Source organism: Brachycentrus maculatus, unplaced genomic scaffold (genome assembly GCF_059751285.1).
Source record: "Brachycentrus maculatus isolate JH-2025_06_01 unplaced genomic scaffold, ASM5975128v1 h1tg000454l, whole genome shotgun sequence".
Classification (NCBI taxonomy): Eukaryota; Metazoa; Arthropoda; class Insecta; order Trichoptera; family Brachycentridae; genus Brachycentrus; species Brachycentrus maculatus.
The window spans coordinates 1,225,101-1,241,967 of record NW_028281201.1 but is presented as its reverse complement, the minus strand read 5'-3'; the positions used below and the strand labels follow the sequence as shown (position 1 = coordinate 1,241,967).

General features: G+C 33.2%; 1 protein-coding gene across 2 annotated transcripts; it reads right to left on the bottom strand.

Moving 5' to 3' along the window:
- Positions 1 to 5,262: 5,262 nt before the first annotated feature.
- On the bottom strand, positions 5,263 to 16,176 carry LOC148302419 (nuclear transcription factor Y subunit alpha-like). 2 transcript variants are annotated; one of them, XM_088271639.1, is made up of 9 exons: positions 16,074 to 16,176; positions 13,531 to 13,704; positions 12,277 to 12,300; positions 11,277 to 11,340; positions 10,008 to 10,231; positions 8,297 to 8,500; positions 7,308 to 7,399; positions 6,813 to 6,855; positions 5,263 to 5,694 (listed from the first exon to the last, which is right to left on the bottom strand). In XM_088271639.1, the coding sequence occupies exons 2-9, from the start codon at positions 13,687 to 13,689 to the stop codon at positions 5,644 to 5,646; spliced, it is 861 nt and encodes a 286-aa protein (XP_088127765.1). In that variant the 5' UTR covers positions 13,690 to 13,704; positions 16,074 to 16,176; the 3' UTR covers positions 5,263 to 5,643. The 2 variants fall into 2 exon arrangements, with proteins under 2 accessions (XP_088127765.1, XP_088127766.1); XM_088271640.1 differs by lacking the exon at positions 12,277 to 12,300.
- Between the last annotated feature and the right edge of the window lie 691 nt (positions 16,177 to 16,867).

The window sequence follows — 16,867 nt, the reverse complement described above, 5'->3', positions numbered from 1 at the left end:
TGTTTTATGTTACTGCAGTGTCGGCTTTGCATTCAATTAAATTTCATTCCAGCAATATCTTTCACTTTCCTCATCAAATATATCCCACTCCTATTCCTAAGAATTTGGAGATTCATACAAAAAAATATCATGTCATAAAAAACAAGGGATAAATAAAAAAGACGTATGAAAAATTTGAACACTATTTATTGCAAAATTGAATAGTAAAATATTTACATTTTTATTACGTGCTATGTACAAAAATACATATTACATTTTTACACTAGTGAATCGATACTAAAATGGCTTTTACATATAATGATAAATACAGAAATGTAGAATACTTGTTCTGAACCTTTTACATAAAATATTTTTTTTCCTAAAAAATATCTAAATATGGGGGAAAGAGATAAGACAAATATTTACAAGTTTTTTTTAGAATTCCAAAGGCAGGCACATTTTTGGCAATTTAGGTAACAGTTTTCAAAATAAAGTTACATTACATTTTGACATCTCAACATAGATGAAGAAGAATATGGAAGTCTGGGCATTTACGAGGCTTACGACCGTTATAAACTGGTTTAAGTGATCGCTTTACACATGTGTAACATTCACCAATTCTACCCATGATTGACAACCACACTACTCATATTCTTGGAACTTCTAGATATATTGATCAAACTCGAAACACTGTGCTTGACTTCACAAGAGGCATAAGCAAAAACTCTTTCATTTGTATGTGAGATGTCAAAAAATAATGTAAAAAATAACTCCTAGTTGGAGATAATCGAGATTTGTGAACAAGTATTTGGACTCTCAAAATTTTGTAAACTTACATTATGTTTTTAATTTTTTTGCACAACTTTTTTGATGAGATGAAACTATTTTAAGAGGCGTCACAACTAAGTGTTTTATTATCCCATCATAGATATTTATTTTACCATTAACTCTATACATAAGAATGATATATTTACATACTTAAAAAAAGAAGATAAAAAAATTAGATAAGTGTGAATAAAATTTTATTTACATACTAGTATTAAAACTTATTAACAATATCAATAAATAAAAAGGTAAAAACTGAACTAAACTAATAAACAAGGCTTAATAAATAATAAATACACGCCTTTATAAAGATTATCAACAAAAAATGGCATTAGCAGCATAATATTCTTTGGCGAATTATTTTGGGACTATTCTAACAAATGGGGTTAAAATTTTATACAGTGATGCCTCGTAAAACAAACTTTCTGTTCTTCTACTAAGCGACTCACACAGCGAACCTCGCTTCATACAATGGACTCTATCGTATTTCTTCTTGCTGCATAAAGGAGAATGTGGAGCAGCTTATTGAAGAAGAGCTAACAACTGAAGAGCTCCAAGGACTTCTAGTCCGGCAACATGATGAAGCTCAAAGGGAAGCTTCATCTGAAAACGAGGAGGAGAAATCAAACAATCTCAACTGAAAGGACATTCTGGTCGAATGGGGAGAGGTTTAGGAATTTACCAACACTCACTATCCAAACTCAGCTGGGGCCAACAGGATCAACAAACTCTACAATGACACCCTTGCCCGTCATTTTCGGCAGGTGTTGAAGAAGCGGGAGAAACAGACAACTTTGGAAAGGTTTTTCAGGAAGCCAGCAGCCAAGAAGCAAAGGATGAAACAAGAGGATTTGACCCTGTAAGCCTCAAGACTCCTAAATCTGTCAGACTGAAAAAAAAATCTTTTTTATGTTACAGTACCATATTTTATAGTACAGAATGCTTATGCTTAGATAGTCAGCGTGTGGAGTGTCTCTTAGAGACAAAATAAAGGAGTTCACACATTCGTGGAAGGCCTGCGTGCAATAGATATCAATAATAAGGTAGAGGAAAAGCAATTGAGATGGAATGGGCACATAGGACTTGGAGAACCTGAACATATTGTAAACCAGGCGATCGCAATGGATCTTCCTCAAAAGACATCTAGAGGAAGATCAAAAAAATTCATGGATGCTATAGAAAGATAACATGATTCGAAGGCATGGCGTAGGTGACGTTGTCCATGATAGAAGGACCTACAACCTAAGGACGCGGAGAGCTGACCACAACAGTATCAAAGAAGATAACTTGGGATGGAACCGGGAAGAGTAAGATTTTTTTAAAATGTATTGTTATGGGAAAAAAACGCTTTTCATATAACGCACTTGCTCCTGGAACGAATGAAGTATAGTATGTATATGCGAGGGATCACTGTATAAAGATAATAGATTTTAAACTAAAATATTTGTATGAAAATATTGGTGAAATCTTAAAAAAAAAAGAAAATACTGGTAGGTGGAGTGAAGTAGTTAGTTATAGGCCCTTTAAGCAGACTAGTTTCCGGTAATAATAATGATTTACAACTAAAGCATTCATTGTATTACCCGAATTATTATTTTTTTTGCATAAATTAAGGTTTAGTTCACTGTAAGCTATTTATGTATTTAAAAAAATTCTTAACCCTTTGAAATAATTTAAAAAAAATAAAAATACTAAACATGTCATTATTGGCCCCTAGAAAAAATGATTAACATTTTGTAATACGATCATTAAAAAACTAGAATAAAAACAGTTTGATGCATGGTATGTATGTACTATCTATTTTCACATTAACACACAAAGGACGGGTAAGGTATTTCTACCCGTTTGGTCGATTGATGCTTAAGGACGGGAAGGGTATTTTTACCTTCTGCGCCGGCCTCATTTCAAAGTCAGAAAAGAAGGAATTACATATTTAATGTTTTTATATGAATATTATGTACCAATCTCTTTATTAAGGTCTTAACCATATGTATATAATTATCAAATCCCATAGCCAGCGGTCTACAGGCGTAAAAAACACCAATCCTTAGTGTGTTAATATGTATAAAACTAAACATTATGGTAAAATAAATTCATAAAAATGTAATGTTAGTATGAGCCTTAATTATCTAATGCATTCCAGGCAGCGTTATAATATTTTAATTACTACAAATGACCCTTATCCGCACCCAATGGTGCATAGGGCACTGCACCAAATTGATGCAATGTTAATTTGATTGTTTATAATATGAAGGCAAGGCAATCGTGCTCACAGGTACCAGCCCAAGGTAATATTAAATAAATACAGTGGAAGTCGGTTATAATGCCGATTTGCAGTGTATCTGACCCGTGTTATATGATCACTGCGGTACAGTAAATGAACTATCTAAAATTATGATTTTTTCTATGAAGAATAAAGCATTTAAAAAAAATCTTAATTGTTTCATACAATTTTATGAAATAACAACACAATCACTTTTAAAAGCATTCAGTAAACGGTTTTTTCTGAAGTATCATTTTTGAGGATAGAATTTTTCAGGGAAACCAACTGCATGAGTCAATAATGATGTAATAACTTCCTGCTTATATTAAAACAGCACCAGATCTGTTTTGTGGGTAAGCTTTGGTTGCGTTTTGTATAGTAATTCATTGATTTGATTAATCCTAATTGAATATATAAACGTGTGTATTATGCATGTAACTAAAACTGAATATGTACATCAAAAATGATACACACTGAATATTTTCATAAAACAGACAACATTTATCTGGGTTGTTCCTTGCAGCCTATGAAGTACTTGAACATATGTACATTATTGCATGTTTCGTTAATTGTTAATTAATACATGCAATATTTTATTCTAGTAGCCTTCAATATGAAAGAATTTCTTAAAATTAGTCCTTTAATATTAAACAAATAAATACATAAAAAATATAGGAATTTCTGTGTAATTAAAAAAACAAAATCAAAAAAGGTTCGAGTAATTTTTTTTTTAAATTTGTGAATAGAAAGCTTTTTTACTAATTGATTCGGCAGTCACTTTGTGGTAAAACCTATCCATTTTTAATTAAAATTTTTACTTAGTAAATTCAAAACAAGAATCAGGGAATATGAATTATGTTTGAGAAATAATAATTTTTTCTGAATTCGCTAACCATTCAATAGATAATGATCACAAATTTGACCACAATAACGTAGAAATCCTAAAAATAATTAATACGAAAAGCCATAAACTACAACATTTTGAAAAAATAGAAATTCATAAAAATATAAATAACATTAAACCATAATTGACAATATGACAATGACTAAAGCATCCCCCCTATTGTCTATGTACCCACTGATAAGAAAAAAAAATTAAATAAATAAATAAAAATTAGAAACAGCTCCTACCCCCTCTTTCAACCTTCAACATCCCAAGGACCCAACTCTAAAATTTAGAATTAGCTTCACATACGGTGTTTGAAAATGATGTGGAATGCATGGAAACATGTCGCTCACTCCTTTCAAGAACGTCATAAATCAAAATTTGTCAATTTTTAGTTGTGCATGTTTCCGGAATGCCCAGAAAATGTGCCCGCTCCAGGGCAGAAAGTGTTGTTTTTGCATTTTGAAGAAAAGGTATTGTTTAATTATTTTTTTAAATAAACTAAATATTTTTCAAATGGAGAAAAAACCATCACGTTTTACTTAAAAAGAGAAGTCACAGTAGATTTTAAGAAATAGTGGTACATATTTACTAAGTAAATTTTTTAAATTAAAAATAGGAAACTAGAACTGTATTTTAAATAACGAAAAAATCAATCAAAAGGCCCAGCAGTTGTAAAATAGAGGCTAAAGACCTATGGCCAAATCGCTTACGGAGCAGTATAGTCGCAGCGGTTGATGGGTGTTAAAATTGTTATTTTTTTGGATATTTTTACATTGCTTATTTGCCTCATCAAATAACAGTGATTAATGAAACAAAACTCGTGATTCATTTAAAAATCAGACCTTCCGCCACTCGCCTTCAACCTTTAGAGCAGTGGTTCTTAACCTGGGTTCAATCGAACCCCAGGGGTTCCGTGAGTCAGTCTCCCGGGTTCTGCGGAGGTCAAAACACACATCCAACTTATTGTACGATATTATGAAAAACGATACGACGTACGATATATTAATTTATCCAATAGATCTAGAATATTATTTGAAACGAATATATGTATCAATCTAGCAATAAAAATAATACATGACCTCAAACGCTAAAACAACACACCTACTACTGAGCATCGTAGTTTTTTTTTTTTTACTAGGATGGGACTTCAAATAAGTCATACCAAATGTACTAGATCTATTCGGCTGTCCAAATTTAAAACACAGTAAGGGACATTTTTTTGTAGTACGTTTTTTTTTGCATTTTTGGACTAAGTAGAGTCTACTTAGTCCATAAATGCAAAAAAAACGTACTACAAAATAATGTCCCTTACTGTGTTTTAAATTTGGACAGCCGTATTGTTATAATGTATTGTCATTGCAAAATGTGTATTATTTTGTTTTTGTTTTTATGTGAAAATCGTGTTATAATGCTTTTGTTTATTTTGTGCACCTATGTATAAATATATACCTTTTATTTTATTTGAAACAATCATATTTTATTTTTCATATGAAACGGTGGGGTTCGGTACTTCTAACACGGTTAAGAACCACTGCTTTGGAGTCTAGTTACACCCTTTGTGCTTAGTATGGCGGGGATTATGATCAAATGAAGGCCAATTAATTTTAATTACCAATGTATGATATGTTTAGCGAATTTTTAAGAGCATCTGGAGGCTGACATATCACCCCTCCGGTTCTTCTTTGTACTATTGAAGAAGGGGTTGGATTCTTATCAGATTTCGTGAATGTTGAGCAACCTGAAAAATGAACACATTTTAAAATTATATTATTTTTAAGAAAACAAAAGGTAATAAGTAATTAACCATAATTCACATCTCGCTCACTCCTTTCAGGAACGTCATAAATCAAAAATCGTTAATTTTCAGTTGTGCATGTTTTGGAATGCCCAGTAAATGTACTTTATCCCAGGAAAAGCGGCATATTTTTAACTTAATATTTACCCACTACAGGGCTGAAAGTGTTGTTTTTGGATTTTAAAGAAAAGGTATTGTTTAATTATTTTTTAAAATATACTTAATATTTTTCAAATGTAGAAAAAACATTCAGGTTTTACATGAAAAGATCTGTTGAACAGTAAAAAGTTCAATAAGTGGCATTTCTTTTTAATACATTGTAATATATTTTTAAAATTTAAAAACGTTCTCCTGAAAAATCATGTTTTTTGACGTTCTTGAAAGGAGTGAGCTATCTGTGTAAGCACCCTTAAGGTAGTATGTATTCATAAATTCTATTGGATGGTTAAATTATAATATTTTAAACTTTCTACTGTAGATTGAGCTCAGATGGAGCTAGACAGCTTACAGATTGAGCCGACAATATATAATGCAGTCAAGAAAAAAATATTACTGAAAATAGTGTGCATGTGTCAACTCAACTAGTAGAAACATTTAGACAAAACCATAGATGCGTGCATGCAATGCATTCATGAAAAGGTAATATACTGAAAAATGTGTCAAATATTCATCTGATAATATTAACATACTTCGGACGGGAAAGGTAATTCTACCCGTTTGGTCGATTGATGCTTAAGGACGGTAAAGGTATTTTTACCTTCTGAGTCGGCCTTTTCAAAGTCAGAAAAGAAGGTTTTATTCAATATTTTAATATGAATATTATGTACCAATTTCTTTGTTAAGGTCTACACTATTTGTACGCAACTATCAAACGCCGTCGCCAGCAGTCCACAGCCAAAAAAAAACACCCGTCCGAAATGTGAATAATAATTTGTAGTATTGTGAATACTGAATTCAATATTTTTGTTAAATATCTATCTACTACTGACATCAGTGGTAATCAAGTGTAACTTCTTTAAAAAAGACATAAATATTTAAATAACATTTTGTTTAAATCTTACCTCGGTACGACTTTCAGTTTCGAGTTTTTCTGGTTTTCTATCCCTGCAAAAATAAAAATAAATGAACTACTTTATTTTATTTTTATTAAAGTATAAAAAAAAAGTTGCATGTTAATGTGTTTCAACTGCGTTAAGTTAAGTATTTCCAATATGTTTTCCAAATATTTCAGCCCAACATAATATTTGTCTCAGGAGCCGAAACATGTACTTCAAAATGACAATATAATAATAAAATAAAACAAAAAAAGTATTTTTATTATTATTCTTGAAAGTTTGATTGTTAATTATATGAAGGCAAGGCCTTCATCAGTCTTAGGGTCCAGATTCTAGTATGCGGGAGCAGATAAGAAGGAATACAAATGAAGTTAAGGAGCTCATGGTTAAGGACATTACTGCTGAATGGGAAAGGAAATGCATGTAAAACCTGTGTTCACTGGGTACGGCTTACATAATTAAATAAAAATAATTAAGATATTTATTTGAAAAGAAGGTTACTTTGATTTATCATCCGGATTGGAGTGAAATCTTCCGCCTTCTCCACGAACCCTGTTCATGGCGTGTCGGTGTCTTGATTCATGGAGGTATTTCTGAAAAAAAAAACAAGTAGTTGCAGGCATCTTGCGAAAAAGGTTAATCCTGCTAAAACTGACCAAGTAAAGAAAATAATTCAATCAACCACACTATGTACTCAAATTTTGGAATTTATATTTATCCTTCAATTGACACATTCTTTTATATGCTAGTTCTTGGCACCATCAATGGTCGAGCAAGTTATATATTAACACAAAAATTATGAAGTAAACAAGATCACTCTTATTTTATAGATGTGGAAGAATCCCGCTTCGGAATACCCCCTCAGACACATTAAACAGATCAATATCCAGCATGATATTATTCAGCATAGCGGTAGCTCTTCTTACAGGCATAACCGTCGGCAGGTTGGTTTTGTATCTAGGAATGCAAAACAATCTATGCCGACGCTGTCTTAGGTAACTATCGGGAACATACAGAACAATGCAATTCAAAATTTTGTCTAAATTATTTATTAAAAACAGATCTAATTACCTTCTTCTTTTAAATGTATAACTCATATAGTACATATTTGCTAACTTTTTTCATTTTCATCTTTTTGATTGTTTTGTTTTCTGTTCAAATTAAATATTTGTAGTATATATAGGCACTTTTAATTTTATTTCTGATATCTATTGTATTCTTGCCAGTGCCCTTTTATTATAACCTAAAATAAAATGTATACCCACACACAGGCCATGCATTTGTGGGATATTTTTTTGTATTATTACAATATTTTTTTTGTACTTGTAATTAAAATATATTGTGAAGTGCAAAAGAATTTAAAATAAAGAAAAAAATTAAATAAACAAAAATGCTCTGGATAATTTCAGGATTTTCAATCATACCGCGCAACAATCGATAAAAATGTGTAATCAAATACACATTCCTTCTAGTCTCTTCTTTGACCTTACCGGTCTCTCTTTGGGTATCTTTCCGAGGTCCACAAGACGTGCGCGTGCCTGGCGCCTGCGCAGGATCCGGCGGTACTGGCGCGCGTTCACGTACAGCAGGGGTTCCTCGTCCGCGGGCTCGCTCACGGCGCCGCCCGACACCGCGCCCGTGCCGGCGCCCCCCGCCACCGTCATGCCCGCCCCCGCGCCCGGGTTGCTCACCATCTGAACAGAAGAAACACAGAAAACTCTAATGAAAAACCCTAACGAGAACAATTAAAATTTAATCGGTCAGATATCTATAAGTATAATATTGTGGGTATACTGGCAAAAACGCTAACTCGAAAACTCCATTTTAATTTATATATTAAATGTTAATATCAAACACTGATTTTTTGAGTCTACTAAGTTGTATTTTATTGTTAAAAAACATATCAAATATAAGTTTTGCGACAATAGTTTCGCCTAGTCATGGCAATTTCAAACGCATAAATGATGAACGATATTAGTTTGAAAATGCCATAACTAAGCGAAACAATTGTCACAAAATATATTTTTTACATAATACATACAACTTGTAGACTCAAAAAATCAGTGTTTGATTTTAACATTTAATATATAAATTAAAACGGAGTTCTACAAATTAAACGCCAAATCTATGAATAAATTTTTTATTAAAACTCATCAGTCAATGGGTTAAAAACTACACGGCTACCGACTTCAGAGTAACCATTTCATCATCAGCTTAAAAAGCTGCTCTCCGGCATTACCATTACACAGTGAGGCGCCCTGTCCAACATTTTGGCCATGCTCCAGCCCAAGAAGACCGAGAAGAAAGCGCAACAATACGGCGGCTCCACTTTCCTGCCATCAGACTCAGCCGATTGACGACGTTTTTCATTAACATATTTTTTAAATTTTCACTCATTATTATTTTCATATCATAATCCATACCTGTATAAGCGCCCTTGAGGTAGTTTTTTACGAAAATGGCGCTATATAAATCATCCAAGATGATTATTATTATTATCAGGTCAAGTACAGATGACCTGATATCTGGTTACTATTACTAGTAAGCTCGTCAGCAGGAAGTAATTACAGTGAAACCTCTATCTATCGTTCCTCGAATAATCGTTTTCCCGGATGTGTCATTTATTTCTTCTATCCCGACTTAATTTCCTACTAAACTAAACCGCATCGATCGTTTCTTTATCACCATTTACCGCATTTATCGTTCAAATTAAGCTGCATATTTGATACATTTTGTCTGCTTTTTTTACATTATTTTCAATTTTCTTAGATTCAACGGCAACGTATGGGATAGAAACTATCGAAAGCTTGTGTAACCGATAGCAGGAGAGGTCAGTATTGATGCAAAGGAGCCGCTGCCTGTACCTGCATTTCCAGAAGCATGCACACTCTTTGAAAGAAAACTTTCTACAACGCACATTCAATAACCGATGCTGAAAATAATACTATTTGCAAAGCCGAAAATATACTATTGACTTATGAAAATAAAACAATTAATAAACAAATGGTTATGCAAATTGGGAGGACGGTATCTTTACTCGGTTGTACATATTTGCGTATTGACCTCTTAATCCTGCATTATTTTAATAGGTCCCTTTAAAAACGATAGATAGAGGTTTCACTGTATTATTATCAGGTCAACTACAGATCACCTGATGTCTGGTTACTATTACTTGTAAGCTCGTCAGCAGGAAGTAATTACCATGACAATATTTCCCCCATTGATGATGGGCTGCTGGGCTGGCTGCTGCAGCGAGGCGGCCTGCACGCCGCTGACCTGCACCAGGGAGCCGTTGATGTTGACATAGGCGTTGCCCCCGAGGTGCTGGCTGTCTATCTGCACCGGCTGGTACAAGTAAGTTTGCCCGTCGGCGCCCTGCACTATTTGGGCCTGCTGGCCGCTCATAACCTGCGGGTTGTTGGCACCTGAAATGTAATTTAATATTTTATGAAGTGTTTGCATTTTGACATCTCAATGTAGATGAAGAATAATCTGGAAGTAATTAGTACACTGAATCTACAGTTATTTTACCTCTGATTTATTTGCATTCATATTTATTTTATTTAATTTTATTTATGTTCAAATTTATTTTACTTTATACATATTTGTACATATTTATGTTAATATTTATTTTACCTCTGATTTATATTTAGTTAGTCAACATAACAACTAGAGGTAAAATAACTGTAGATTCACTGTATGAATAATATGTGTACAAATAAAATAAATATGAATATAAATAAATCAGAGGTAAAATAAATATGAACGGACAGAACGGAGTAAAAATAACTTCTAAGTGGAGAAACCCAGATTTGTGAACAAGATGGTTTGACTTTGTGAGGAATTTTTAAATTTTATTTATAATGAAGAGATAAGGCGTAGGACGCAACAAATCTTGGTCACAACTGTCGTCAAGAAAAGGCGATTCATTTGGCTTGGCAATGTACTCCGCATGCCTCCTGACAGCCCTTATCAAGCTTGCCTCTTTTACAAGGCAACAGGTTTGCGCTGCCCAGGACGACCACTGCTGACAATTCGTCGGCAGTTCTAGTTAGAACTTCGGGACGGGGATTTGACTTGGGAGGATGCAAAGGAGTTGGCAGCCGACAGAAAAGATTGGAGACAGTTTGTGGACTCCATATGCTCGGATATGGATCGATATAGGGATCGGATATGGTTGAAATAAAAAAAGTTCAATTATAAATTTAATATGAAAGAATAACAAGTTAGCTCATTGCATCTGTAGACGTAAATCATTGCTATTTGGTTAAGTAGATACTTAAAATAACTTGACAGCCATATTTTTTTATTTTTTATATTTTTACACAGGCAACATTAAATTTAACTGTCAAATTATGAATGTGACATTTCAGAATGCATTTGGGCAATGAAATGTCTTTTACTACAATAGCTTAATGTAGTTTCCTTGCAATTGTCCTGTAAATGAAACGTAAGCAAGACAGTACATACCTTGAAGTGCAGAAACTGGCACAACTTGTATTTGCTGGAGAGATTGTCCATTAGGAGCGGCCATCTGAAAAATAATAAAGAGAAAATTAAAAATGGAAAAGAGATTCTGTCCATTTTCAAAGTTGAATAAAAAAATCTCCTTTCATAATACATTTATTAAAAAATAAAACTAACTAACAAACCATCACGCCGCTTCCCCGCAGGGATAGGCAAAGAGAACAGAACACCACACCACTCTGTCTTTGCAAACATTCTTCGCCTCTTCCACGTTCATGCATCTCCTCATACATACCCGCCGATTATTACGACTCTTAACTTGACCGCTTTCAAGTATTTGGCATACCTGATCGTGTCAAGTTTTTCTCGGTCTTCCTTTGCTCCTTTTCCAATTACATTCGCCTCATAAATTTGTTTTACTGTTCTTTCTTCACTCATTCGTTTTACATGTCCAAACCATCTCAAAACACCTTTCTTAATTTTATCGATAATGCTTATCTCAGCTTTGCATTCCTTCCTTATTTCACTATTCAAAAATCTATCATACATCGTTTTGTCGCACATTCTTCTGAGAGATCGCATTTCGACTGCATTCAGTCTACTTTCATCCTTCTTTTGCCAACTCCACTTTTCACTTCCATGCATTAGGAAATATATATAAAAATATATTATTTTTTATAACCCTTATCCGCACCTAATGGTGCATAGGGCACTGCATCAAATTGACGCAATGTTATCTTGATCATTACTTACATGAAGGCAAGGTGATCACTCTTGCGCTTCAGGAACCAGTCCAGGGTAATATTAAATAAATATTACAGTGTTAAATTACTAATATTTATTTTCACCTCCCCCCCTGGGAATCGAACCCGGGACCTCCAGCACGGTAGCTAAACACGCTGACTATTACACCACGGAGGCGGACAAAATTAAATATTATCAAATGTTATTTTTTATTGGATTGTTTAGACAATATTTATTTATAAAATAGTGAGAATACAACTACCTGGATGGCTTGTGTTCCCATCTGGGGAGAAGCATGGAAAAAGAAAAAGAAAACAATAATATCAAATAGTTTATAATTAAAATTACCAATTATGTATATTTAGGTTGTTATGCGTTGTAACATTCAGAGGCGTGCATTCTATATAGGCAGAAAAGCAGTGCCTACCCTGGATTACTTGTGTTCCACATAGAAACACAACCATCGCCTACTATGCCTTATTCTTACCCAACCCTACTGCCTACCCAGATTAAAAACTCTGTGCACGCCACTGGTCATACTATTCAAAACACAGTAAACTCTGAAACTATAGTGCACATTTAACCATATTAAATAAAACATAATTTTATTTTTTTTGATTGTTGCGCAGTATGATCGATAATCTTGAAATTATCCGGAGCATTGGTCTGTATGTTCCCGATAGTTACCTAAGACAGCGTCGGCATAGATTGTTTCACATTCTTATACACAGGACCAACCTGCCGATGGTTATGTCTGTAGGAAGAGCTACCGCTATGTTGAACAATATCACATTGGATATTGATCTGTTCCATGTGTCCGAAGGAGTTTTCCGAAGCGGAATTCTTCTACACATTTAACAAGAGTATTCTTGCTTACTTTTTAATTTTTTTTTTTTTAATGTATACGCCTTAAATGTTAGTTTGTAATGTATATATTAATAATTGAATAAATTGAATTGAATAATTTATTTACCTACAAACCAAAAGATACAGATCCTTAGTGGAGGTAAATATAATTTTTTTGGTAAGGGAATATGAAAGTCAGCCTGAAATTGGCTAGTTTAACTGATCACTTTATACACTTGTTAAATGTTCGCCCATGATTAAAATCATCCAAACTTATTCATTTTTGGAATAATCCCTCGAGGATTTGTATACAATGATTTGGACATACCCAAAATATTTTTAACTAAAAATGATTCTTGATTCAATTACAACGTTTATTTTGGGAGAGTCCCGGTTTTTAGACAAAATTCAATAACCCGTCAGGTTTACTTCACATTTCGGTAAAAATTCAATAAAAATACGATGATAAAAAAAGTCTAAAAATAATTAACTGCGAAGGATTATTTGGGATAAATAATTTGTCATTTATTTCGCTGTACTGTACGCTGGGGGCATTTCGGTGTACCGGTCAAACATTTCAGAAATCTGGCAATCCTATTTGTTTTTAATAAAATAAAAACATGAGTATGGAGGGATGATTGTATTATAAGTAGGAAAGATTTCTTACCTGAATTGTAGGTGTTCCGGATGGCACTGCATGAACCATGATTTGTTGGCCATTGGAGCCCTGCAGCATGTGTGTGGGTTGGTTCATCTGCAACATCTGTAGCTGCTGGGCGCTCAGCACTATCTGCTGTTGCCCGTCGCCCATCCCTTGGTGCTCCATTGCAAAACAAAGTCACTACATACAAAATGATAAAAACACTTAAATTTTGAATAAAATCCAAAAACTAACATGATTCCCCATTTCAGCTTTCAAAGATAACAGGAGACGTTGCAGAAGCCTGGGTGAGGAACTCTCTGACATTGGATTTGTGATAGTTCATAAGGAAGAGGTGGTATCATACATCGCTCATTCCTTTCAAGAACATCATAAATCAAAAATTGTCAATTTTCAGTTGTGCATGTTTTCGGAATGCCCAGAAAATGTACTTTATCCCAGCAAAAGAGGTATATTTTTAACTTAATATTTACCCGCTACAGGGCAGAAAGTGTTGTTTTTGCATTTTGAAGAAAAGGTATTGTTTAATTATTTTTTTAAATATATTAAATATTTTTCAAATGGAGAAAAAACCTTCAGGTTTTACCTAAAAAGATCTGTTGTACAGTAAAAAGTTCAATAAGTGGCTTGATATTTATTTTTAAAACATTGTTTTATATTTTAAAACTTTAAAAACGTTCTCCTGAAAAATCAAATTTTTTGATTTATGACGTTCTTGAAAGGAGTGACCGACATGATAAAAATAGTGAAGGACATTGGTACCATAAACCAAGCTAGGACACAAAATGCCTAACCCTCTTCTAGTGGAACAAAAGGTCTGTTGACGACAGTCAATAGTCCGGCTTCTCCTAAAGAGTTTAACGTGGTTTCCTCCCAGCAATGAGCAAATACTGAGAAGCTTTGGATTTGCCGATACTAGATTATACCTCCTGTTCCCAACACAGATTAAAATATTTATATTTTTTATGAGCTAGAGAAACAACAATCCACTTAGTGATCTATGAACCTTGTACTTAATAAGCAAGGTAAATAATGACTGCAACTTCCATCTAAAAAAAAAACATGATTCATACAGCTTTGTCCGCCTCCGTAGTGTAATGTTCAGCACGCTCGGCTACCGTTCTGGAGGTCCCGGGTTCGATTCCCAGGGGGGGGATCAAATAAATATACGTGATTTTTTCACTCAAATATTTATTCAATATTACCCTGGACGGGTACCTAGGTGGAGGGCTGATTACCTTTCCTTCATGTGTTAATGATCAAGATAAACTGCGTTTATATGATGCAGTGCCCTATGCACCATTGGGGTGCGTGTAAGGGTTTGACATACAGCATTTACAAGAGGACAATGATTAAGAATTTAGACATCCTACTACGCCGAGCTAATAATGGCATGTAAATAGGAGTTTTGAGATGATGAAATGTCCCCTCGTTCTATTTTTTCATGGAAATATTAATTTTCTTACAATACGGATTGACAACTATGTAGGTTTGTCAAGAAGCAAAATTTCAAATTTATATCTACATAATATATATTTATTGACTTGGCGTTTAATTTGTAGAACTCCATTTTAATTTATGTATTTATTTTAAATCAAACACAGATTTTTTGAGTCTACTAAGTTGTTTTTATTAATAAAAAACACATAAAAAATTATATTGTGACAATTGTTTCGCCTTGTTAGGGCATTATTAGGGCCTTGTCTTCGCCTTGTTAGGGCAAACATTCGTTTGATAATGCCCTAACAAGGCGAAACAATTGTCACAATATAATTTTTTATGTGTTTTTTGTTAATAAAATACAACTTAGTAGACTCAAAAAATCTGTGTTTGATTTAAAATAAGTACATAAATATACATAATATATTATATGGCGTTCATAAAAGAGATTTAGGATGACATACTTAATAAATATTAGAGTGAAATAAATCATTATCTACATTCATTTTGAACCCTCTGTGAATTTAATCTCACCTCAGCACCTCATAAGTATTAGCAAAATGTGCCAAGTACTACACTATGTATGCATTTTATACATTTCTACATATACATAACATTCTCGCTATTGTCAAATAAGAGGTAATTCCAATTAAGAAATATTGATGTGCAGCAATATAATGATTTTAATATCGGATCGTTTCTTATCAGTTATCAAATTGATGAATATTTTTACTATTATTTGAATAATATTAAAATAAAATGTAAAAGTACTTTTGGTAAGCAAGGCTAAATTCAGATATATTTAATTTCCTCGTCTAAAGCAACAGTCATTTAGAGGGCCAGGAAAATATAGTCACTTTCAAAATAATACGCCAAAAACTTTGTAAAAATAGTAATATCCGAAGAAATATTGTGCGCGAAATATTCTTATTGACAAATATAGATATTGAAATCCTTTGACGTCAGAAGCGCATCACATATCAAAATGGCCTCTCGTCGGTAGGAATAACAAGAAAAGGAAAAAATATTAATTAATTTAATATAATTCATTTGCCCGCTCATTTAAGACATTGGCATTATGAATTCGCTAAATCAAAGGATGAACTTACATTGGATATTTCTCGTCGGCCGGATTTCCAATGATTGGTCGACAAATTATAGACCAATAGTCGCCTTTTGTGAAGCGAGAGCAAGTAGAAGATTGGTGCTGTCGACTACCACTCCCTGAACAGTTATCGATAAACTACAAGGCGGGAATTATGTTTTTTCACAGTTCCATGGGTGATTATTTTAATATTTTTGTATCCGAATTCTGGATTTTCGGATTTTGAACTTGTAAAAGGGTATTTTCATTTGGGAGAAGTATTGGATATAAATATACTCTAAAAGCTCCCGCCACATTTCCAGGTCCGGTATAAAAACTCTTAATAATTCCTGTAAATTTGGACCCATCTATTCGAAATCTTTTATTGTTATTTTTAATTATTTAAAAATATTGTAAAGACTTGCTTAGATTCTTCATATTTATAAATAAATAAAAAAACAAAAAAAAAATAATCGAAAAACAGCACTTCAGTGTGGGTAATATATGTTACCTTTTTTGCATGAACAAATCAAACGTTTCGGAATCCCATGTCGGGAATATTTTCTTTTGAAAAATACGAACATGTGTATAGTTTCTGAATGGGTTTTGTAATAGATTTCATGTGTTGAGAAAACTGCGAAAATTATTTTAAACGTTGAAAACAAATAATGATGATTCCATTTTGATGAGAATTGAAAAACAAATTAAGGTAGATCACCTGTTTATATTGAGTAAAATGGTGATACAATATAACGTCTAATATTCCGATTTTCAAGGAAAAAATATTACTTATTACACCAACGTTAAAATAAGATATAA